This window comes from Hypanus sabinus, chromosome 9 (assembly GCF_030144855.1).
Source record: "Hypanus sabinus isolate sHypSab1 chromosome 9, sHypSab1.hap1, whole genome shotgun sequence".
Taxonomy (NCBI): Eukaryota; Metazoa; Chordata; class Chondrichthyes; order Myliobatiformes; family Dasyatidae; genus Hypanus; species Hypanus sabinus.
Window position 1 is genome coordinate 96,766,604 of NC_082714.1, and position 26,291 is coordinate 96,792,894.

General features: G+C 39.0%; 1 protein-coding gene across 3 annotated transcripts in view; it reads right to left on the minus strand.

Annotated features, from left to right (window-relative positions):
• Nucleotides 1-26,291, minus strand: part of LOC132399665 (regulation of nuclear pre-mRNA domain-containing protein 2-like) — a 97,757-nt gene that overhangs the window by 19,576 nt on the left and 51,890 nt on the right. For 2 of the 3 annotated variants that reach the window (XM_059980303.1, XM_059980302.1), the window contains exons 4-8: nucleotides 8,694-8,746; nucleotides 6,477-6,603; nucleotides 4,029-4,204; nucleotides 2,486-2,768; nucleotides 733-951 (exon numbers count right to left, since the gene is read on the minus strand). In XM_059980303.1, the coding sequence (XP_059836286.1) occupies nucleotides 733-951; nucleotides 2,486-2,768; nucleotides 4,029-4,204; nucleotides 6,477-6,603; nucleotides 8,694-8,746 (858 nt within the window). The remainder of the gene's footprint in view (nucleotides 1-732; nucleotides 952-2,485; nucleotides 2,769-4,028; nucleotides 4,205-6,476; nucleotides 6,604-8,693; nucleotides 8,747-26,291) is intronic. The other variant, XM_059980301.1, reaches the window with a different exon arrangement.

Here is a 26,291-nt window from a genome sequence, read left to right on the forward strand (position 1 = left end):
TTTGGTCTGTTATTGCAAACTACAATCAAACTTTAAATGTAAGAAAGACGTTCAGGGAAAAATTTCGAAATGTAATGAATTATTTAGCCTTCTTGAGTTAGGTACAGATCAATTAGAACACCCTTTCTAGCATGCCCCAAACATGACTCAACTAAAAGAAGAGAACAGCACAAGGGAGTGACACTTTCTCACATTCAAAGAAGATTTACTGTTTCAATGGACTTTGCTTCTGAACTCCCAACAATTAAAGACAAATAACTAATTTATATAGCACTACACATTATCTCAAGAAGTTTGTTTAAGCTTAAAGAATTGCTGTTTGGCACAGAGTATGATCTCATGAACAATGAGACATTAATTTATTTATCAGTTTTAAGATTTTCTTCACTTAATAACATAGGACCCTCATAACCACATATGAAAATGCTGTTGTAATTGCTGAGTATAATTGATTCCAAGCACACAAGTGCTGTCAATGCACCACTCAGTCACTACTACAGTGGACTGTCATCTTCAATGATATCTTAAGTCACAGAATGGTTCTGAAGGCACAAACTTAGTTTGCAGGTAATCACTAAAGAAGAAAATCCAAATTAAACTGACTTGTAAGACTGTTAATTAACAAAACCTCTTTGCAAAATGGGTAAATATTGAAACATGCAACCCATTGCCCTGAACAACTTCTGAGTAATTCCTTTTGGGGTGGTGTCTAGCAAAGACTCTGTGTCTCACCTGTGTTCTTCATAGCAGTTGTCAGGCTGCTAAGGATAGAACTAATTTTGCCCAAGTCGATATTTGCCAGGTTTGGCAGGCCCAGTGGTGGTGTTATGGAGCTACTCTTTGCCTGTGTGCTGCTCTCTGCTTGAATTGAAGCCTTTTCTGGCTGTGGGCTCGCACTTGCTGCTGGTGTGTTTGGATTGGATTCTTCTTTCTTCTCGTCTCTTTCCACTGCTAGACAGCAACAATTAAAAGAAAAAGGTTCAAGTTCTATGAGCTGCAAATATCCTCCCATCCTGTTCTTTGTGGAATACTGCTAACCTGTGCTCAGATATATTAGCATTGTCATATGATGGTGCAGTTAGACCCAATTTCATCCTTTCAATGGAAATGAGGAACAATCATGGTCTTTCCATCTCACTGCTGCATGCTGCTAACAGTAGAATTTCTCTGATTCCACCAGTCCTGCAGTGACTGCACACACTAGATGTACTGCAGCAGTAAGGAGGGGTCTAACATCTTTACTGAGTGAAAGTTTTGTTGATTGCCCAGCCTGGTAAAATGTTTGCAGATGTTTCAGCTCCAATTAAGAAGCTATTACCTGTGCACAGCTGATGGCTTTTCGATTGGAGCCGAAACACTTGCAAACATTTTACCAAGCTCAGCGATCAACCAAACTTCCAAACAGCCAACCCAAGCTACCGATATTCCACAACATTTCTATCATTACTGAGTGTCAAGCAATGAGCTGGACTATTCATGAGAAAATGTTTTTCATCATGATTTGAAGGTGAGGTTTGATTTCAGGCACAGACGCTGCAGAAACTTCAGGTGAAATTCTGACTGTCCCAGATTAACAGACCCAGCTGAGGTGAATGCTGGTTTGTTTTAGCATTTCTGTCACCTGACTGTTCCTAGTAAGTCAAGCTCTGTGGAACCTCTTCCAGAATTCTGAGAGAGTCAGGCAAGAAAAATCCTGTTGGGTTGAAACACGCTGTCAGATTGAGGGTGCTAGATAGTATTCAATCTGGGTAACTAAACTCAGATCAGAGAAACAAAAACTCTAAAAGAGTCTTATTAAAGGACACACTTTGAATTGAAAATTAAAGTTTTCCATTCTTGAAACAGCAGATCTATTTTAAATTATCCAATAAGACTAAAAATAGTAAGGGCACAGAGGAGCACATCATTAAAAGTGCCACCAAACACTTATGATGTAAACAAAATACTGATTTTTTAGGACTACAGAAGTTAACATCTAGAAGTTGTGACTAGTCTGCTCAAAATGCTGTGTAAAGCACATTTTTTTAATACACAGAACACAGTAACAGTAGAGGAAATATAAAAAATATGCGGATTGATGTCGTCATAAGACACAAAAGGTCAAGGGCTAAAGCTTTAACATTGTTCTTCTTCACAGATGCAGACTGATTCTAGTACTTACTACCCTTAGTTCTGTGACTACAGTGAGCAAAGAAGATTAAGATAGGGATTCTGCAAAAAGAGGTGCAATATGAATCGAATGTATGAGGTGGAGAGGGAGGCAATATGTTCAGTGATGGGAAACAACTACAAAAGCCCATTAATAACAACAAATCCATGAAGGAAATACAAAGATATGAGGGTGAAACTTGACACCATAAGGCAGTGGTCAAACAAACAGGAGAAAAAGAATGGAAAGTACACTGGAAGGCAATGACCGGGGGAAGGAATGTTAGGTGGGCCAGTAGGCCTGCTTTGTACCACTGATATTTGCTAAGCTTGATACCTATTATGTTCGATGCTTCTGCAGCTTCGTCATCCGAAAGCTCCATGTCCTCAACATCACAGTTATCACCTGAAGCCTCAGGCAGCGGTGACCTAGGGCTCTCTTCAACCAGCTCCACAACAGCCTCCTCTGTAGGGCGGACAGGGGACTCCGAGCCCGTTGGTGATGGAGCATCCATGCTCGGAGATGGAATGGGGGACTCATCTGGATCAGGAAGGGTTGTTTTCAGCTGGTCCAACTTCTTTTTCAAGTTGTTGACTCTATTGGCGAATGTTTTATAGGCCTGTAAGAAGGTAATCAATAGCAAAGAGGCAAACAATGAAACACATAGACACGGTGATTTTCCTATTGGCCTGGTTCACTCCAGAAGAAATGAAAATTACATTGGAAGTGAGGAGGATACTTGTGACAAGAAGAAAAAACAAAAACCAGTTACTGAGGATAATGGTGCCTGTGGGACAATACCCTCGGCTAAATAACCAATGGCCACTAGAAGGGAAAAGACAGCACAGGGAGGAACAAAAGTAACAAATCGAGACTAGTCAGAAAGTAGTCACATGCAAGTTCCCTTGATCTAAGTTTGGTTAGAAAGATCATCCATCCATAACAAAGTATGCCTTATCTTCACATTGGCAACATCTTTCGGTTTATGCAATGTTAGAATATGAGGGAAACTGTAAAAGCACCAACAAACCAAGCTCCTATGCAGTACTTAACTATACAGCATAAGAAAAGTAGGGAGAAAGCTGGAAAATAAGTTTATTCAGTATTCCCTACACTGTAATTGGCAGGAATGTCATGAATATGTTCATCAAGCATACAACACAATTACTGCTATCAATACAGTGTGATAATTACGTTAAGTGCTGACCTTGGTTTCAAGTTGGGAGATGGTTTCAATGGAGTTTTGCTGAACTGCCACCAAGGAGCGATATATAGTATGCCTTACAGTAACAGAATACTGGAGCTGAAGGGACTCTATGATGAAGATAGAGACACTTAAGACTGACAATGAAGCAGCAAGTGGATGAGAATTTATATCTGGTGGTCTTTCCATCCATTTGCTGCCTTTGTCCTCAAGGTATTAGAGGTCATGAGGAATTTGAAGAGGACCCTGTAAATCTAAGGGCGATCATGCCTACCTTCTGATCTCAGTGATGAAGCAAAGCCTCCTGGGAGGAATCTACAAATAGGCACAATCATGAAGAATAGGAATAGGAAGCAAGCTAAATGGTTTGAACAGTGCCTGCTATTTACTAGTAATGTAATAAGGTAACACTGGGACACACTGGAAATTCTTTGCTTTGGGAACCAAAAGGCTGAGGTTTAATCAGTATACATGGCATTATGAAGGAAATGGAAGTTGATACAAAAATTTTGTTCAGAAACTCTGGAACAAGGCTAAACTAAGTTTTGCAAAAAAAAGGATAACAAATATAGAAGTTTAAAAAAAAACACAAACTGGACAGTAAATGACTTTGCTACAGGATACACATACAAGTTTGGCATGAGTTCTCATAAAGAATCTTACACAGATACGTACATTTGCCACAATCTTCACCTCCTTGTACTGAGCCTCATAGAATATTTCTGCATTTTCTAGAGCTTCAATTAGAGGTGGGGTCTTCTTCACTTCCCTCTCAAGCTCTGCACAGAAATCTTCTAATTTAGAACTGGATTCTTCAAAATCTTTGGAAAATCGTTTTCCTCCAGCACGATCTGTAAAATGAGAATTAAACATCACATTGTACAAGTTACTCAGGATTGGTCAACATAAAATTAAGGCTGGCTTTTCGAAGGACCAGAGAAATGCATCAAGGGAGATGGAGAGATAGATATTCATTCTAAAATCACTCAGAAACAAAGTTGAATGTTCAGAGATCAACAAGATGGACAAATAACTGTTTCCTGACTACAATAGATTAATTCTGTTATTCAAAATTACAAAGAAATTCAAAATTTATACACGTTAAACAGCTTTATATAACCATTTAAATGTCCATTGGCCATATTTATCACGAATAATCCCCACACATTTTTGGCTGTGCGTAGTTTAAATTTTCCCATGCTTCCTCCATTATTACAACTATTTCACCATTAAGGCACTTTATTGGCAGAGAAGTCTGGAAGTAATGTACTTTAAACTGCAGATACTCTTTAACTGTCTCTGTTAACTTTGACAAACTTCAACAGATACACAATGGAAAGTATCTTAATCGGACGCATCTCAGCATGGTATAGAAACACCAATGTCCAGGAACAGAAAAGTGTACAGAAAGTGATGGATACTGCCCAGTCCATCGCAAGTAAAACCTCCACACCACTGAGCACATTTACATGGAGCACTGCCTCAAAAAAGCAGCATCCCTATCAAGGATCCCCACAATTCAGGCCAGGTCCTCTTCTTGCTACTACCATCGAGCAGGAGGTACAGAAGCCTTGGGTCCCACAACACTCAGTTCAGGAACAGTTATTACTCTACACCATCAGGCTCCTGATCCAGTGTGGACAACTTCACTCACCGCAACTCTGAACTGATTCTAAGAACCTACAGACCCACTTTCAAGGACACTTTACAACTCAGGTCCTCAGTATTTTTCCTCATTTACACAGTAGTTGTTCTGTCACACAAACACGAGGAAATCTGCAGATGCTGGAAATTCAAACAAAACACCCAAAATGCTGGTGGAACGCAGCAGGCCAGGCAGCATCTATAGGAAGAAGCACTGTCGATGTTTCTGGCCAAGAACCTTCGTTAGTTGTTTTGTCAGTATTTATGTATAGATTTTCATAAATATTCCATGGTATTTATTTTATTCCTATAAATGCCTGCAAGAAAATGAATCTTCAGATAAGGTTAACTTTCTATTTCATGTACACTGACACATTGAAGAGCTTATTAGAACTTCTCAGATTAAAGACAGATGGAAGGCCACAATTGCCTACATCATATCGTGATGATGATGTTCATTGAGACATAGAAAAATGTGTTGTTTTGTGTCAACAACTAACACAGTCCAAGAATTGCACCGGGCAGCCTGCAAGTGTTGCAATGCTTCTGGTGCTAAGATAACGTGCCCACAACTTATTAACTCCAACCCGTACATCTTTGAAATGTGAGAAAAAACTGGAGCACCAGAGGAGAAACACACACGATCATGGGTAGATCGTACAGACAGGTGGGACTGGTGATCACTAGCACTGTAAAGTCACTGTGCTAACTGCTACACTACTGTGCTGCTCAAGCTAGTACATGGTAACTTTGAACTTTAGCACTGCAATCACAGATTGGATGCTGACCCAAGTAGGAAAACCACATCTCAAGAAATAAGCAAATGATTCCTAACCTAAGCCTAGATTTTCCTATATTGGGCTTTAGTTGTATCTCACATTTTCATTTTACTTACCCACAGTTACACAAGCTCATGACCATGAACAGCAAGGCTCTGAGAAGCCACTGCAGAGAAACGAGCACTCTCCTGGATTGACCTACACAGATATTGCTGTTTGATCTCCTGCGTTCCTCCAGCATCTGTTTTTTTTTACTGCCTTCAAACTCCTCTGTAAACCTTTTAGCAAAGCCCCATCCGCGATCTACTTCATTTTAAAGTTTTGTCATTGCTTCTGAAATCCTTGATATTCAGAAACATTTAACAGCTAGAAAAACCAAATGAACCAAGTTTTTTTTAATATACATACCTATTCATTCCACACCCTCACAATCAGCATTCAAATGAAGCAGCTGAAGCCCAACCCAGCAGAGGACCTGAGACCAGTTATGCTGTTTGAAGCTCTGCTGCTGGACCTCACGCAGAGATCAGCGGCATATACAGTAGGAGCAGCACAACTGGGACCACCATAACAAAGTAGCAAAGCAGTGTGAAAATGGGCAAACTCGGGGCCAATGCAAAGGACCCACATAAAGCACAAGAGTTCAAACCCCTCTCCATAACAAACAATCTGCAGATATTCGAACAATTCACAGCTTTACCTTTCAATCTCTTCAGAGTCTCTGTGCTACAGACGTCCACGCGGAGTGTCCCAAGTTGTTTCTCTTTGAACTCCCGCTCATCCTCAGCTTGTTTGTATGACCCCAGCTGATCAATCAGTGCTGAAGGCTGCAAAACAAAACGGCCCAGCTTTTATGAAACTGTGATTAAACTCCCAAAGTTCCATTGCACCCTTTGTAATTCACAAGCCAGGTGAGTATATCCACTCTAGATATGGAAGAGCAGTGAAATACATTCAAAGAATTGCAAAGCTAATTGCTTAAATTGGACAAAGGAGGATTCAAATTTCCTTTGTCTCAATCTGCAAGATGTGGTTCAGTGGGGACTCCCTTGTATTTTGAATCACTTGTTCATAAGTTCAAGGCTCACAAGCAGGAAAATGGCTAGCAATGCTCTCAGTGAAGCACCAGAGCAGCGTTGCACCAAAAATGGTGCATTTTCCCACAGCGCTTTGCTCACTCTCTCAGATGAATGCAAAAATTCAGAGAGATATTTTCCAAAGAATATGGAATTCTCACCAGTACCCAGCATCTCTAAAAATTGAAGATTACTTGATTGTTGCATCCTGGCTCTTTGTGAAATCAAGTTGCATGCAGATTGCAAATAAAATTCTTTATGAGAAAGACGAGATTCAACAGCTTTCCTGTTCATTGGAAGTGTAACAATGATTACACTTACTGAGTTCTAAATTGGATGCAAAGAGATTTAGAACTTCTCAGCAAACAGAGTTTTCAATTATGGCCTCACCACATGACAATGAACACGAAAAACAGCAGCAGTATGCCACTAGGCCACCTCCTACCTGCTTGCCTTCTCTCTATATGACCTCCACTGTTCCCTGATCTATCAGATATTCAGCCACCTCCATTTTAACTAGTTCTAATGATACTGCTTCTATCACAACCCTCTAAAAGACACGTCATCTTGCTCAAGGCTCAATCACAAATGAAAATATCCCAACAGTACCCTTGTCAAGCCTTAGAATCTTAAATGTCACTCCAGAAAATAAACTAGTGGACATCCTTTGTACTGCCTTCAATGTTACTGTAAATTTACCAGGGACTAAATGTGTATACAGTATTCTAGGAGATGCTCCACCAAAACTTTTGTAAAACTCCATCTTTTAATGCCAGTTGCTTGATAGCTGTTGTGTGACTCATGCACTAGAAGACCTAGATCCTTGTGTACTTCAGTCATTTGCAGTCTCTCTCCCCTTAGATAATAAACTGCATTTTGATTTCTCTTACTGCAGTGCAAGACTGCACACTCAACTCAACTCTCCAGTCTTCTGCACACTCTCCTCAATTTATTTATATACCACAGTATACCCTTCCACTTATTTCTATATCATGGGCAAATTTGGAAATGTCACCTAATGGCTCTTTCTCCAGAGCATTAATGTGGCTATTGAACAAATGCCAGCCAGGCACCAAGACTTCAGTCTTGCATGTCCATGAACAAAACATATAGCAGTATGCCGACCATGTAGTTCAAGACTCTTCCCTAGACTGAGAATCAAATTCAACTAGGAACACATTGTCGGATTCAATAACTTAGTGCAAAAAGAGAGCAAAAACAGCCAGGTAGTGTTCAAGAGTTGGTTCATTGTTCAGAAATCTGACTCACAGCCCAAATAGAAAGTGTGCATTTCTGATCTCTTTCTATTACCCTCATCAGCCGATGAGATCTTTGTCTTAAACTCGTCAATGAGCAGCATTGGCTCATAAAGGATGGTTTACTCCAGCATCATCTATAGTGATATCCATGGGGGAAGTTAAAATGTTAAATCTATCAAATATTTGCAGTTTGGTTTCTTTTTATGGAAAAAAATCTGACTTTTGTAATCATATCAAGATGAGGAATATTAACATCATTAATTAGCTGCATCATTAAAAAAATGCAGCTTGTTGTTGTGTGTAGGGGATTCAGATGAGAAAATAACTGGATGAAGTGATGATACCTCCCATAATCCAAAGATAGAAGTGACAATATAAGAACAGACTTTGCAGTATAACCTCCAATGACAAATGAACCCAAGAAATCCAAACTTCAGGAACTGGAGAGACTGGATGCACAAAAATAGATGCAAACGAAAGAGACTACAGAAGTAGGGATCTGTTGGAAAAACTGAGCCGTGTTCAGAAGGGAATTGTTGATGTTTTGGGTCGAGACCCTCATGGAATAAAATACAGACTCACCCTGAATTCAGCTAGTATCTTGGATTTCACAACTACTCTTGTCTTACTGCTCACTGTGGGGGAAAATAGAAAGATGAAATCAGTTATGCACATGATAGTCCCATTGAAACAGAGGCATACATACATTGCTGTTAGTAAGATATCACTAGTTTGTATCAATGAGCAGACAAAAATATTGATGCAAGAAAAAGTTTTTGAACCCTTTGCAAATACCTGCTTTCTGCATTAATTACTCATGAAATGTGGTCTGATTCTCATCAAAGTTACAATAATAGATAAACACAATCTGTCTAAACTAATTACACACCAACTATTGAACATGCCTTTACTGAACACATTGTTTAATCATTCAGTCCAGGCTGGAAAAAGTTTATGAACCCTTGTATTTAATAACTGGTAGAACCTCCTTTAGCAGCAATAACCTCCACTAAAATATTTCTTGTAGCTGCTAATCAGACTTGCACAACAATGAGGAGGAACTGTAGACTATTCTCCCAAACGATACTGTTTCTGGGATTCTATTTGAATTTATTTATTTAAATCTTACATCCATCCCACATGAGGGAGTAAAAATCTCTGTGTTATGACTCCGTCACAATGTACAGACATGTGAATTTATAAGTCTAATGGCTTGTAGAAAGAAGCTGTCCCGTAGCCTGTTCGTCATGGCTTTAATGCTGTGGTACTGCTTGCCAGATGAAATCAGCTGAACAATTTATGGTTGAGGTGACTGGTGTCCCTAATGATCTTCCAGGCCTTCTTTACACACCTGCTGCTGTAAATGTTCTCAGTGGAGGGAAGTTCACATCCACAGATGCACTGAGCTGTCCATATCACTCTCTGCAGTGCCAACGATCAAGGTTGGTGCAGTTCCAATACCAGGCAGTGTTACAGCCAGTTAAGATGTTCTCAATGGTGCCTCTTTAGAAGCCCTTGAGGATTTGGGGGCTCATGTCGAACCTCTTCAGTCGCCTGAGGTTGAAGAGACACTGTTATGCTTTTTTATCACACAACCAGTGTGTACAGTTCAGGTGAGATCTTCAGTGATGTGTACACCAAGGAACTTGAAACTACACGCCCTCTCAAATGCAGTCCCATTGAATTTGATCGGGGCAAGCCTGTCTCAGTTCCTCCTGTAATCCACAATCAACTCTTTTGATTTTTGGACATTGAGGGACAAATTATTATCTTGGCACCACTGTGTCAGGGTGTTAACCTCTTCTTTGCAGGCTGTCTCATCACCGCTAGAAATAAGGCCAATCGATGTCCTGTCATCTGCAAATTTGATCAGCAGATTGGAAGTGCGTGTGGCAGCACAGTTGTGGATATTAGGGAGTAGAGGAGGGAACTCAGGACAAACCTGAGGGCAACTATGTTGAGGGTCAGAGGTGAGGGAACCTATCCTTATCACCTGTCAGTGATCTTAGGAGTCCAGGTTCCAGCTGCACAACCTGGAGTGCAAGCCGAGGCCTCTGAGCTTCCTGCCAAGACTGGAGGGAATTGTGGTGTTGAATGCTGAACTGTAGTCCAGGATCAGCATTCTAACATATGCATTCCTCTCCTCCAGCTGAGTTAGGACAATGTGTAGTATTGTGGCTGTGGCATCATTAGTAGTCCAGTTCCATCGGTAGGTGAATTGAAGGGGGTCCAGTGCAGGCAGTAGCATGCTGCAGACGTATTTAATATCAATATTACTGGAATACCTTCATGAACAGCCCTCTTCAGATAATGCCACAGTATCTCAACTGGGTTTAGCTCTGGACTCTGATCTGGCCATTCCAAAACACAAATTTTCTTCTTTTTACATCATTCTGTTGTTGAACTACTCTTGTGATTTGGTTTACGGTCTTGCTGCATCATCCAACTTTTCAACCTTTAGGTGACAGACTACTACTCTGACATTCTTCGGGAAAATGACTTGAAACAACTTTGATTTCATTGTTCCCTCAACAATTGTAAACTGTCCGAGTTCTAAGGCAGCAAAGCAGGTCCAAACCATGATGCTACTTCCACTATGCTTCACAGTTGGAAAGTAGTTTTGGTGTTGATGTGCACTGCCCTTTTTCCTCCAAACATAGCGGTCAGTGTGCATTTCTGCCAAAAAGTGCAACTTTTTATCTCATCTGTCCACAGAACACTGTCCCAGAAGTGTTGTGGAACATCCAGGTGGTCTTTGACAAATTTGAGACGTGCAGCAGTGTTTTTTTTTGTTTCCTTCAAGGTGTTCTTCCATGAAAACCATTCTCATTCAGTGTTTTTTTTTTAAATATAGTGTCCACGTGAACAGAGACTTTAGCAAATTCCAGAGATTTCTGCAGGTCTTTTGCTGTTACCCTTGGGTTCTTTTTCACCTCCTTCAGCATTGCACATTGTGGTCTTGGTGTAATCTTTGTAGGATGCTCACTCCTAGGGAGAGTAGCAACAGTACTGAATTTCCTCCATTTGCAGACAATTTCTCTTTTCTTTGTACTGATGAACACCCAGGTCTTCAGAATTGCTTTAAGGTCCTCTGAAAGTTGTTTGGACCAAGGCATGGTGCATGAATTTAGTCAGCTTGGATACTAACTTACAAAGCACTCAGGATATCTTCAAGGAACAGTGTCTCAGAAAGGCAGTGTCCATTATTAAGGACTCCCAGCACCCAGGGCATGGTCTTTTCTCACTGTTACCATCAGGTAGGAGGCACACACTCAGAAATTCAGGAACAGTTTCTGCCATCTGATTCCTAAATAGATACTGATCCCATGAACACTACCTCACCTTTTTATATTATATATTATTTCTGTTTTTGCACAATTTTTAATCTATTCATTATACATATATTGTAATCTATTTATTTTCTTCTTCTATATTATGTATAGCATTGAACTGCTGCCAAGTTAACAAATCTCACAACAGATGCTGGTGATAACAAACCTGATTCTGATGTAATCAGATTTTTCTTAAGAAGAGCAGGCTCTGCCAGTAACCTAAGTTTGCGTCTTTTGATAGGCAGGGCACCTCTACAACCCACACCTCCAATCTCATCTCATTGATTGGAGCACACAACTCCAAATAGCTTTTGTAGAAGGCATTACCCCCGAGGTTCACATACTTAACTGAACCTAGACTGTAGACTGTGTTGATTGTAGATTGTGTTGATCTACTAATGTGACTTAGATGAAAATCAGACCACACTTTACAAGTAATTGATGCAACAAACCAGGTAATTGCAAAGGGTGCATAAACTTTTCCTTGCAAGTGTTTATCAGAGAGGTACTTTCAGTGAAAATCACTAACAATCAAAAAACTGAGCAGCACAGGTTGAGAAAGAATTGAGCCGTTTAGCTTCAGGACCCAGATGTGATTTTCTTTTACTACAACAGCACGGTTCCTGTGGTTTGAATGCTATGAACCTTAACTGTACAGTATGTGCTTATGACATAATGGTGCATCTTTGCTTTGAAACTTTTGAAGCCATGTCTCTTCAGAAGCTCTCAGAAGTGAGTCTTCTGGGCATTAGGTGTTCTGTAATTGGCCCCAGTGGATTACAATAGAAGATGCAAACTAATCCAGACCTGCGCTTTGAACAAACATGCAGCAATTTCTGGAGAGAAATGAGTCTGACAGCATAGTCAGGATTACCCACTTTTATCCCATCACACCAATCCCTTGTCCCCATCTTCAAACACTTTTTTTTTGTGCGCCATACTCTGCCAGAGCTTCGGCGACCATTTTTTTTCAAGTGGTTGTCTCGGAGGAAAGATTCTGTGAGTGGTCCCCCACGTCCTTCTCACGGCGCAGTTGTTTTCTCACAAGGCTGAGTTGCAAGCTTGACACTCAACCCAGCGTGCCCGGGAGTGGCCCAACTGGGTTCGAACTCGGGAATCTTTGCTCCAGAGTCCGGCACTGATGTCACTCCCATTAATACACAGAGATGGTCAGTTAGAATAGGATGTATAAACTGTTAGTGATTGGGAGTAAGTGTATGCTAAATGCTAACAACAGAAAGGAGAGAGATGAAGCAGATTTTTCTAGATTATTTCACCTAAACCTGCCAGAGAAGAAAATTCAGCAACTGAAATGTTTTCTTTAGGTTAATATTTTCATTGGGGTTTTAGGGCAATAGGAACTAACAGAGGTTGCTCAATAAAGACAACTATTATATTAGAAAGACAAATGTGGCCTGTTGAGAGCTGAGTAATCAACTGAACATCCATTGCTTAAGGTTTAATTTATTAAATATCATAGACATTTCAATATCAGACAAAACTATTTTATAATGTACGAACAAGATCCGCAACAATCTAACAATGTTTGAAATTGAACTTCGTCAGCCTCATGAATAAATCGGAACAGCAAAAGTAGATTGTGTCACCAAATATTCAATTTCATTTTAAATAATCAAAATTTGAAGACTTCTTTCCTTCTGCCAAAAATTTCATCCATACCCATTTTCACTTTGTCAGCTGTCCGTCATCCCATCAAAAATAATGACAAATAGTGGAATTTGTGCCTGCTTACTCTGACATCTTTCTGCAAGATTGATCCAGACTGCACAACAATATTTTTGTTTGCACTTGCACTGAACGGAAGTGGTAAGTATTTAAAACATTTTGTTCTGAAACATCTGGCCCCCTTCATGGTCTTCACTGGTGATAACTAACAGAAACAGACATAAACTCTTATCAACCACCTCCAAGCACTTTAAATGCAAATCACTCCCTTGACAACAAATTACGTATTTTTTCTGCTTGGTAGTTCTTGATTTTTGCCCGGTACATTCACTGATTTATAAACTGCCCCCACCCTCCAGACTATGATTCAAGAATGTGCATTATTGGCCCTTTTTATTCATTTTTACACTGTCCAATTCTTCCTGCTGTCGTAAGCACTAAAACTGTTATGTTTTTATGTGTAGAAAATGTCACAGAATGGTTTAAGGTACAAACATGGTGCTCATCCAGGAGAAACTATACACCCAGAAGTCTGATCCTGACAATGAGAACAACAGTTATGTTACAAAATTGAAGAGGAGGAAGCAGAAAGTTAATTTTGATGGTGAAGCTGCACACAGGAGTTCGTCTGCTTCACAGGTCAACAAGCTTGATTAAGGTCAGATGGATAGACAAGAAGAATGGCCTGCTGGTAGGTTACTGCAATCAGTGGACCAATTCACTCGCCAGAATCAACACATTGAGCTTAACACACAATTGGCTGAACTTTACCAGCAGCTGCTGTTTCAATTCAAGCTTAAAACCAATAATTATGAGGTGATTAAAGTTTGTAGTTAATTGTATGATGGACAGACCAGAAGATTTTGTGATTTACAGATTCATTATCGGAAATCTGCTATACAGATTGAATTTTCATCAAAGTTAACACTATTGGAATAGGTATTAGTAAGCATCACAATATAAATATTCAGCAAGCTCCAATTATTTTTTAACCACAGGTTTTCGGTTGGATCACAATTCTATTATTCACTGTGCTTCCTTGACCTTTCAACAAGAATAGTTGGCCCTCCTTATCTGTGAGTTCCGCAATGCGCGAATCAACCAACCGCGAATCGAGAAAACCCGTAAGTGTTCTTCCAGCACTTGGTGTTCGAGCATGTACAGACTTTTTTTCTTGTCACTATTCCCTAAACAATGCAGTATAACAACTATTCTACATAGAATTTACTCTGTATTAGGTATCATAAGTAATCTAGAGATGATTTAAAGTACACGGGAGAATGTGCGTAGGTTACCATGGATCGGGATTAAAAAAAAAATCAGAAGTTCTCTTACTATGCAAGTCGGAACAGGTACATCCGGTATTATTTAGCGACAGTTAGTCAAATGTTGGTCTTAGTATATAGTATATATTTTACCTTTCTATGCATATAAAACACTTAAGAACATATGTTTCAGTGCCGGCCTGGGGAAGTTCCCAAGTTCGATCCAGTGACAGACCATTTCCAAGCACTCTCTCCATCCACACCTGGTTGATGTGGAGGATCAAAAACCCAAAACCCAGTAATTAAACCACTGCGTTGCTTAGTAATAATTGTAGCTTTCATCAAGGCAGGGCCTTTCTCACTTTAACCTTTAAAATTGTTCCGATTATTGACCGACTGTAGCCTAACGCTTTTCCAATGACAGATGGTGTTTCACCTCTTTCTGATCGCTTTATTATTTCCACTTTATTTTCAATCGTGATCGTGATTATTTTTGTGAACGGAAACACTGTGGATTCAGAGCTCTGCCGCCGGGTCCTAATGTCCACCGCACTGAGACAGGTTGTGCCCAAGGAAGTCATCATATTCTGTTGATCAGAGTGCCCTATTAACCACGCATTAAAAGCATTCTCAGTTTTACCAAGGAAAGACTTTGGCAGTAGTAGATTTGCACTGATGCAATTTTGTGTTACTTCAAATAACATACCTTGGCATTTATTTATTAGTAAGACAAAGAAATCTATGATGAATCAAGGTATAGGTAATTCTGCTATAACATTTCCACAGTGCATTGGTTATAGTGCATTCAAGAAAACATCTGTGCTTTTTTGTTGTGCTGCAACCCAAGTTTCTATAGAGCAAACAACACACACAAAATGCCGAATGAACTCAGCAAGCCAGGTAGCATCTATGGAAAAGAGTAAATAGTCGACGTTTCAGACCAAGACTCTCCATTAGCACTGGGGGGAAAAGATGAGAAGTCAAAGTAAGGTGAGGGGAGAGGAGGAAGTAGTATACAAGATGGCAGGTGATAGGTGAAACGGGGAGGGGTGAAATAAAGAGCTGCAAGGTTGATTGGTGAAGTGAGATTTGTATGGTACACCATTATCATGTTACAATGGAACCACCTTTACAATTGCTGAAACCGATGAGCAGACAGAGGCAGCACCATTCTGTACCCACAGTGCCATTGCTGTTTTTATTTGGCATAGTAAATTTTGTTAAGGGAGCTTAATGAAAAGCAAACTGCTTTTCTTTGCACAAATCACAACTTGTTCAGCAACAACTGCAAATCAAAAAGTAGGAAAGCAAGAATGAGCATGTTTTCTCCAGACATTAATAGGCCCAGGCTGTTCGATTCTTGTAGTGTCATTAACAGCAGCACACTGACTAACTGGCATCTATTGCTTCTTACTTATACAGACACTGAAAGCAGGAAGTGCCAGGATTACTCAGTAAATTGGACAGCATCTGTGAAGTTAACTAATGTATCATGATTTCCTTTCTTAGCACTTTCTGTTTTAATCCCAGGCACATTAGTTTTATCTGATAAAGAAAAACAAAATTGTCCTACCACCATAAACAATGTGTTGATTTTATTTCAGCTCCACTACCTCTCCCAAAGTGTGTACTCAACACACCTTGCCTCATTATCAAAATCTTATCTCATTATCGTTCACACAACATTAGTAGAGTGGTCCGCATTTACTATTTCTTGCCTACTTGACCTTGGAATGAGTGACTTGCTGGGACAATTAACAAACTTCATATTGGAGACACCTACAGGCCAAACCATAAGAGAAAGTCACATTTCTTGTCCTAAAAAACACTGGTGAACTCGATGGGTTTCTACAACAATTCAACCGTATTTTTAATTCCCGGTTTATTTAATTCTCTGAATTTAAGCCCCCACCCCCCCACCACCACCACCACAGATACCATGATGGGTTTCCAGTTTAAGTCAGTTATCAGCTTAGTAACCTAACCACTTGGGAACCATGCCTATTATATAGGTATATGGACAGGAAAGGAGTGGAGGGTTATGGGCTGAGTGCGGGTAGGTGGGACTAGGTGAGATTAAGAGTTCGGCACGGACTAGGAAGGCCGAGATGGCCTGTTTCCGTGCTGTGATTGTTATATGGTTATAAATAATTATTCATTTTATGACTAGATAAATGCCTCCCAATCTGCTCCTCAGAGACATCAAGCTGCAAGTTGGGAGGCAGATTTTAGAAAGGTGCAAAAACAACAGGATTGTTGTCATGGATGACTTCAACTTTCCTAATACTGATCGACACATCCTTATCGCAAAAGGTTGAGTGTCTGAGAAGGATTCCTGACACAATATGTGGATAGGCTGACTAGAGGAGAAGCCATTCTGAAGCTAGTACCAGGCAACAAGTCCAGTCAGGTGACAGATCTCTTAGTAGGAGAGATTCCAGACACAGTAATCACAATTTCCTGACCCTTACCATAGCCTAGAGAGGGACAGGAGCAGACTGTATGGGATTTTAAAGGGAGATGTTGGAAGAACTACAAACAATGCAATCTAGGCAGCTGAAAATACTGTCATGAATAGTGGTGAGGGGAAAGGATGATAAAGATAGCATTCAGAATACAATGGTACAAACTGAAGTCAATGAGAAGTAACTCTGGAGAACTCCCATTCACTGCCACCAAGCTCATAGTTCTCTTACCCCACACTTCTCATTTCTACCTCCTACCGAAGATCTTGACTGTCCAATAGGCAGATTGTCTCTGCCCTGCCCCATTGAACTCATGTCCATATACCTGGACTCCATTCTATTTCCCTCAGTAAAGCCCCTTCCCACTGAGATCTAAGACACTTCACATTCTTTCCATCTCAACAACTTTTAATTCCCTGATCCTAACTGCCTCAGTTTCACCAGATGTTCAGTCTTTATATACTTCTATCCCCATCAAGAAAGCCTTAAAGCTCTCTGCTTCTTTCCCAACATAAGACCCGACCAGTTTCCACTCCAGCACCACCCCCCTCCGTCTGGCAGAACTGGTCCTCACCTTCAACAATTTTTCCTTCAGCTCCTTCCACTTTCTCTAAACTCAGGGGGCAGCCATAAGCACTCACATGGGCCCCAGCTATACCTGTCTTGTATACCTATAACTATAGACCAATTAGGTTAACATCTGTAATTGGGAAAATGCTTGAAGCCATAATTAAAGAAGAAATAGCAAGGCATCTGGAAAGAAATTGATCCATCAGGCAGACAAAGCATGGATTCAGCAAAGGCAGATCCTGTTTGACAAACACACTGGAATTCTTTGATATAATGAGCACATTGGACAGGGGAAAACAGATGGACATTACTTACTTGGATTTTCAGAAGGCATTCGATAAGGGACCACATAAAAGACGTATCCATAAGATAAGGATGCATAGAGTTGGTGGTGAAGTATTAGCATGGAGAGGATTGGTTAACCAATAGAAAGCAGAGTATTGGGATACATAGCTGTTTCTCTTGTTGGCAGTCAGTGGTGAACAGTATGCCACAGGGGTCAGTGCTGGGCCCACAATTATTCACAATATATATATAAACAACCTAGAAGAGGGGACTGAGTGTAGTGTATCCAAGTTTGCTGATGATACTAAATTAAGTGGAAAAGCTAACTGTGCAGAGGACACGGAGAGTCTGAAAGATATAGACAGGTTAAGTGAGTGGACAAGGATCCAGCAGGTGGAGCACAATGTTGATAAATGCAAAGTCATCCACTTTGGAAGGAAAAATGGAAGATCAGATTATTATTTAAATGGTAAAACATTGCAGCAGAAGGGCTTGGAAGTGCCCGTGCATAATCGCAAAAGGTTGGTTTGCAGGTGCAGCAGACTATAAGAAGGCAAATGGAATGTTGGCCTTCATTGCTAGAGGGATTGAATTTAAGAGCAAGGAGGTTATGCTGCAACTGTACAGGGTATTGCTGAGGTTGCACCTGGAGTACTGTGTGCAGTTCTGGTCTCCTTACTTGAAGAAGGATGGCTTTGGAAGTGGTGCAGAGGGGGCTCACTAGGTTGATCCCAGAGATGAAGGGGCAAGACTATAAAGAGAGATGGAGTCGCCTGGGACTGTACTCACTGGAATTCAGAAGAATGAGAGAAGATCTTATAAAAAGCATATAAAATTATGAAAGGATAGAGGCAGGAAAGTTGTTTCCAGTGGTAGGTGAGACTAGAAGTAGTGAACATAGCCTCAAGATTCAGGGGAGTAAATTTAGGATGGAGATGAAGAAGAACTGCTTTTCCCAAAGAATGGTGAATCTGTGGAATTCTCTGCCCAATGAAGCAGTGGAGGCTACCTTAGTAAATATATTTAAGACAAGGCTGGATAGATTTTGACATAGCAGGGGAATTAAGGATTATGGGGAAAAGGCAGGTGAGGTGGCTATGACTCCACAGTCAGAAATGCCATGATCTTATTGAAAGGTGGAGCAAGCACGATGGGCCAGATGATTTACTCTTGCTCCTATTTATTATGTTCTTATGTTGTCCATTTGTCCCTCCCCACTGAACTCTCCCCGAAACATATCTCTGCAAGCGACAGAAATGCTACACATGCCCATTCACTTCTTCCCTTACCTCCATTCAGGGCTCCAAACAGTCCTTGCAGATAAGGTAACACTTCACCTAATGGGGCCTCCTCTACATTGGTGAGACCCAATGTAAAGTGGGGGACCACTTTGTCGAGCACCTCAGGTCCATGTGCCAAAAGCAGAATATCCTACTCGCCAACCATTTTAACTCCTATCCCCAGTCCCATTCCACCATGTAGGTCCATGGCCTCCTCTTTTGTCATGATGAGGCCACACTGAAGGAGCAAAACCTCATATTCTATCTGGGTAGCCTCCAACCAGATGGCATAAATATCAATTACTGGTAAATTCCCCCCCCCCCCAATCCTTCTATTCTCCACTGCCCCCTTATCCATTCCCCTCACTTGCCTATCACCTCCCCCGGTTTTCATCCTTCTTCTCTTTCTCCCATGGTCCACTCTCCTCTCCTATCAGATTCCTTCCTCTCCAGAACTTTACATTTTCCACCCACCTAGCTTCACCCATCTTCTAGCTAGCCTTCCTTCACCTCATCCTACCTTTTTATTCTGGCGTCTTTCCCCTTCCTTTCCCATCCTGATGAAGGGTCTCAGCCCAAAACATCAATATTTGTTTAATTTCCATAAATGCTGCCTGACCTCCTGAATTGCTCCACCATTTTGTGTGTGCTGGGCTATGGAAGGTAGGAGGTGGACCCCATGGAATACATGGTCAAACACTTTACTCTGACAGTCAGGAGTCAATGTAATACTGTTGTTGCTATCATTGAGAATATGTCTGCATTATCTACCCTCCTGTGCTGTGAAGCATCCCTGAGATGGAACACAAACTTCAAATTGCAAACTGTGCATATTCTCAACAAATCAGTTCTAACCTTAAAGGCATCTGTTATGGGAATGCAAGTCTAACTCGGCTCTTTATTGCAAGCGAGGCACACGCTCATATCACGTGGTAGCTTGATTTCTGCAATTCACATATTTATACATATAACCAGTAATAAAGTATTTAAACAAACAAGAATGCAGGATCAACGCACGCGTGTACGCTACTCAAATATTAAATACACAACACTCCCCCCCGCTTAGCTATAAACTCAACAGAGAATGCATCTCAACTATATACACAGTATACTATATAATGCAACTACTATAATATATCCACAGCATACTCAATTTTTAAACTGTCCCATTCAGGCCTGAATTTTAATTTCCATGAAGGCTTTCTTACTCTTGTGGGATAATGTCACTCCTGACAAAGGGAATCACTCTTCTTGACAACTTGTGGCTGTGAAAACAATTAAGGTTCAGGGGCCTCTTCCATGGTGGTTGTCGGAGTTGACTCTGAGACTGCAGGAAGTGGTTCAGGCAGCTCTGAACACCTTTCTTCTCTCCTTTCTCTTTTTCCAGATCATGGAAAGGTGCATTTAGTTCACCGGAGTATTTTCTTATTAATGCTTCTATTGTTCCCTTTACAATATGATCTCTCCTCTTGGTTTCCTCATTCATGTTATCATCTAACAAATCTTTTGTTCTCCTATCTCCATTAACTTTCTTTTAGGCCAATTTATCCAACTGGATTTTGGTCTTTGCACCTAATTTTACAAGCAGTTTTTTCTCTCCCACTTAAAGTTCATGCAATAACTTTAATGCACACAGTGTAGATTCTGGTTCTTTATACTCATAAAAGCCAAATGCTTGCAACTTTCCTCAAGTTCCTTCCTTTAGGTTCTTCCAACCTAAAGCCTAGCCATAGTTTGCACTGGCTGATTTAACATATCAGAAGCTTTCTCAGAGATGTTGCCTACAAAAAGTGTTGTAGTCAGACTATCATTTTCATTCAAAGTGGTTCATAGGGCTCACATGACCAAGGACCTATGTCGTTTTTATTTGGATATATCTCCCTATTGTGATAGATATAACAATGGAGAAGCTTCACTAATTCATGTGTTTTGGACATGTCCAAGTCTTGAAAAATACTGGAAGGAAGTATTCCAATCTTTCTCTGTACTTTTCAAAGTAAATTTTAAGCCTAACCCTTTGACTAACTTGTTCTGTATTGTTGGAGGAAAAGATATTATTTTGGAGAAACCTGATTTGCACATTTTGGCTTTTATTTCTCTTATAGCTAGGAGGGTGCTCTTGCTTAAATGGAAGGATGTCGTTCCACTTACTCAAACTCAATGGTTACGTGATGTTACGTCTTGCTTAAATTTAGAGAAGATCCGTTTTTCTATTTCCAAATGCTGAGGATGTTCTATGAGTCTGTGGTGGCCAGTGCTATCATATTTGCTGTTGTGTGCTGGGGCAGCAGGCTGAGTGCAGCAGACACCAACAGAATCAACAAACTCATTCGTAAGGCCAGTGATGTTGTGAGGGTGGAACTGGACTCTCTGACAGTGGTGTCTGAAAAGAGGATGCCGTCCAGGTTGCATGCCATCTTGGACAATGTCTCCCATCCACTCCATAATGTTCTGGTTAGGCACAGGAGTACATTCAGCCAGAGACTCATTCCACCGAGATGCAACACTGAGCGTCATAGGAAGTCATTCCTGCCTGTGGCCATCAAACTTTATAACTCCGCCCTCGAAGTGTCAGACACCCTGAGCCAATAGGCTGGTCCTGGACTTATTTCCACTTGGAATAATTTACTTGTTATTATTTAATTATTTATGGTTTTATATTGCTATATTTCTACACTATTCTTGGTTGGTGCAACTGTAACAAAACCCAATTTCCCTCGGGATCAATAAAGTATGTCTGTCTGTCTGAATCTAGTCAAGACTTTCAAACATTATGGGGAACATTTTTGAACTATTTTCAAAACCTATGATTTGCTCTTAAAGTACAGATTTTGGCTAATAACATATTTCACTATATGATCAGGATTTTTTCCTTTTGGTATAATAAAATTATTACATTTCAATATTATGATTTAATTTGATTTACATGAATATAGGGTAATGAGATTTCAAGTGTGATTCAAATATAATGTATTTGATAATATTTAATCCTTTTGTTTTACTTATAATATACATCTTGCTGTACTCTATTTTTCTGGAGGGCATTCCCTTACTGCCATTCCCACAGCAGTCATCTTTTCTCCAATACAAGTTCTTAGTTGGATATCTGCAGGCCTCAGTTCAGAATCTTTGAAATGTTATTCAAACTCATTTTGTGGAATGACTGAAACAGCCATTTTAATTAATTTTCTCTTCACTTCTAGTGTCAGCCCTATTGCTTGTTTGTTGCTAGCTTTCACATCATAAATCTCAAAGCTACCCAGACACGATTCACTCTCATCATCATAGATTTTTCATCCACAGCATGCACGTTAGTGCTCTTTTTGAAACTGCAACTTGAGGGGGGTGGAGTTTCAAGATGGCGACATAAACATCTGCCTTTTAGGCGCTCTTCACTTTTCTAACTATAATCACCCTTTAATCAAATCTTTTCGAATTTAATCAAATGAGTTGATATTTTCGATTGACTTTTTTTTCTTTTAAAACTATATTTGATCTAACTTTGCCGAACTTAAAATGGCTACAAGTAAGAAATCGTCTAAGGAGCCTTTATCTATCGATGCAATTTCTAATCTTCTGGACACTAAACTTGCAAGTTTGGATAGCAAGCTGGAAAGTAAAATGGCAAGTTTGGAAGACAAGCTGGAAAGTAAAATGGCAAGTTTGGAAAGTAAAATGACAAGTTTGGAAAACACGTTTATCACGAAAATGTCTGAACTTGAAGGAGCTGTTAAATCTAAGTTTCAGTCACAGGCAGCGGATATTCAGCGGCATGAAGATAAGTTGGAGACCCTTGAAAAATTAATTGTTGAAAAAGCATGTACACTTGAGGAGTTGGATAAGAAGGTACAATCGACTCTTAAAGTTGTAAATCAGCATAAGTTTAAAATTACTGATCTCGAAAATCGATCTCGCAGACAGAATTTGCGTATTATCGGGTTTTCCGAAAAAGTTGAGTCCGGTGATTTAACTGAATTTTTCTCTAATTTACTGTGGGAAATTTTCGGTGAAGGTTTGGAAACTAAACCTGTTATTGACCGTGCTCACAGAGTTGCGAGGTTTTCGTCTATGACTGATAAACCACGAGCGGTGATTGTTCGCCTTCATTATCTTCGTGAGAAAGAGCTTTTAATTCGATTAGCTCGTAAAAAAGGTATGATTTCTTACAAAAACTTTCAATTTCGAATTGTTGAGGATTATTCTTATGAGGTTATGAGAGCCAGAATCGCTTTTAAACCAGTGATGGCAGAGATTCACTCGATTGGACTTAGACAAGCTTTAATGTATCCAGCGAAGCTTAGAATTGTGCTGGACGACAACAGTCAACGATTTTTCAACACTCCGGAAGAAGCGAAGAAATTTGTTGAAGAATTTCGATCTTCTACTGCAACTTGAACTATGTGTTATGTGGAAGATTTTTCGGAGAGAGGATATCTTTCTATTTTAAGTTTTAACCTATGAAGCTGGGTTATAACTTTTTATTTTTTGATCTATGGGTCCGGTTTTTTTTTTTACTAGCATCATTGTTTATAGATGTTCTTTTTAATTTTGATAATATCTTTTTTTTCTTTCTGTTTTGGTTATACACGTTTATATTTTGCAATAATGATTTACCTTTTTTTTTAAGATGTCGTTTCTTTTTCCCGTAAGATTCTGTTTTTTACAAGCATTTACCTGTTTGCCTGTACTCAGATATGGGACGAATGTTTTGGATTTTTGTTTTTTTTTATATATATTGTACTGTTTATTATATCCCTTTTTTTTAAATATTATTTTGTCTTTTAACAGATTGCTGAACTCACATTTGTATTTAGTAATATGGCTTTTTCAAAATGGCGTTTCTTCTTCCCATAAGTCTTTGCTTTTGAAACGTCATCTTGTATTTGAACATGGGATTTTTTTTAAAGGTATATTACACTTTTAAATTTTGACATTTATACTTTTTTTATTAATGATTGTTGTATTATATTAGTTTTCTTTTATTCTGATTGATATATATATATTTTTTTTGCAACTCTATATCTTAATTTGGGTGTTATATAGTTTTCTTTTAATCTTTTTTATAGAGCTGCCATCTTGAAATGGGGGTAATATTAGTATTAGATTATGCGCCTGCCGCTTGGCTTTTTTTCGAAGGGTGGGGGGAGAGGGTAGGGATCTTTTTTCACGCTTTTGCTTTTTATTTTTTTGCTTTTAGTTTATGGGCCGACTTTAAACTATTAATATTGTTGAGGTGTCATGTTCTCCGGTTGCTCCTGAATCAATTTTCCTCCTTCCTGAATTGTGGGTTATGTGTCTTTCTAACCTTTTATGATACACACAATTAATATTGGTATGATGGATAGATCTGTTAACTTTATCTCCTGGAATACTAATGGTTTAAATCATCCGATTAAACGTAAAAAAATATTTAAAGTATTCCATAGACTGAATGCTAATATTATCTTTGCACAAGAGACCCATATCAGGAGGGAGGATAATCAACGTTTTTTTTAGGTTCTGGAAGGGTCAACAATTATATTCGAATTGTACCTCTAAAATTAGGGGTGTGTCTATTTTTATAGATCCCTCAATATCGTTTACACATCATGAAATTATCTCTGACCCACGGGGTAGATTTTTGTTGATAACTGGCTTACTTTTCCATCGGAAAGTTGTTCTAGTTAATATTTATGCTCCAAACTTTGACTGCCCTGAATTTTTTAAACGTTTATTTACCTGTCTTCCTAATCTAAATGAATATATGTTGATAATGGGTGGAGATTTTAATTGTTGTTTGAATCCTTCGATGGATAGATCTAAACCTATTCGTACTCTTCCGAATAGATCAGCCCTACTTATTAATTCATTTATGGTTGACTCGGGAATTACAGAAATATGGTGGTTTTTGAACCCTAAAGATAAAGAATTTTCATTTTTTTCACATGTATATCATAGCTATTCTAGAATTGACTATTTTCTTATTGATCATCGGTTATTAACAGATGTTATTGATTGTAAATATGATTCTATTACTATTTCAGATCATGCACCTTTGAGGTTATCTATTAAGATTTCGGACTATTCCAATGATATCAGATCTTGGTGGCTTAACGCTACTTTGCTTCAAGACCCAGAATTTATTACTTATATAAAACAGCAAATTGACTTGTTCTTCTCTACAAACTGTACTGAAGAAATTGACAGAGGAATACTTTGGGACTCTTTTAAGGCTTTTATTCGTGGTCAAATTATCTCATATTCTGCTGGTAAAAGAAAACAAAGATATTTAGATATTGCTTTATTGGTGGATAAAATCAAGGAAATTGATAAGATTTATTCCGTGACTCCTACCAAAGAACTTTATAAGAAGAGAGTTGAGCTTCAAATGGAACATAGTTTACTATTATCTTCTTCAATTGAAAATCAATTAATTAGGACCAGGGCTCAATTTTATATTCATAGTGACCGTACTGGTAAACTGTTAGCTAATCAATTAAAGGCTATCTCGACTAAGCGACAAATTATTAAAATTCGCAAACAAGACGGTAATTTAACTACTGATCATAAAGAAATTAATAATACCTTTCAAGATTTTTATAAATCTTTATATCATTCAGAATTTGATGGTGACCAGTCCATGATAGATAATTTTTTTAACAATTTGAATATTCCTAAACTGACTGATGAAGACCATAGCCTGTTAGATGCTCCTATTTCTATGGTGGAAATAGGAGAGGCTATCTCATCAATGAATTCAGGGAAAGCTCCTGGTCCTGATGGTTATATAGTAGAATTTTTTAAAACTTTTTCTTCTTTGCTCTCTCATTGGTTATGTGAAATTTTTAATGATGCGTTTGCTAAGAAGAGATTACCTCAATCTTTTTATGAAGCTAATATTTCTCTAATTCTTAAAAAAGATAAAGATCCTACTTTATGTACATCTTATCGCCCTATATCACTATTAAATGTAGATTCTAAGATTCTTACAAAAATTTTAGCTATTAGATTAGAAAAAGTACTATCTCAGATTATTTCAGAAGATCAAACTGGTTTTATGAGGAATCGGTATTCCTTTTTTAATGTTAGAAAATTGATTAATATAATTCATACTTCACCACCCACAATCCCAGAATGTGTTATCTCATTAGATGCTGAAAAAGCTTTTGATAGAGTTGAATGGATATATTTACTTAATACATTGAGAAATTTTAATTTTAGTCCTAACTGGATTAAATTAATATATCATAAACCTGTTGCTTCTGTTTTTACAAATAACTATAGATCCTCTTTTTTTCAATTATCTCGTGGTACGAGA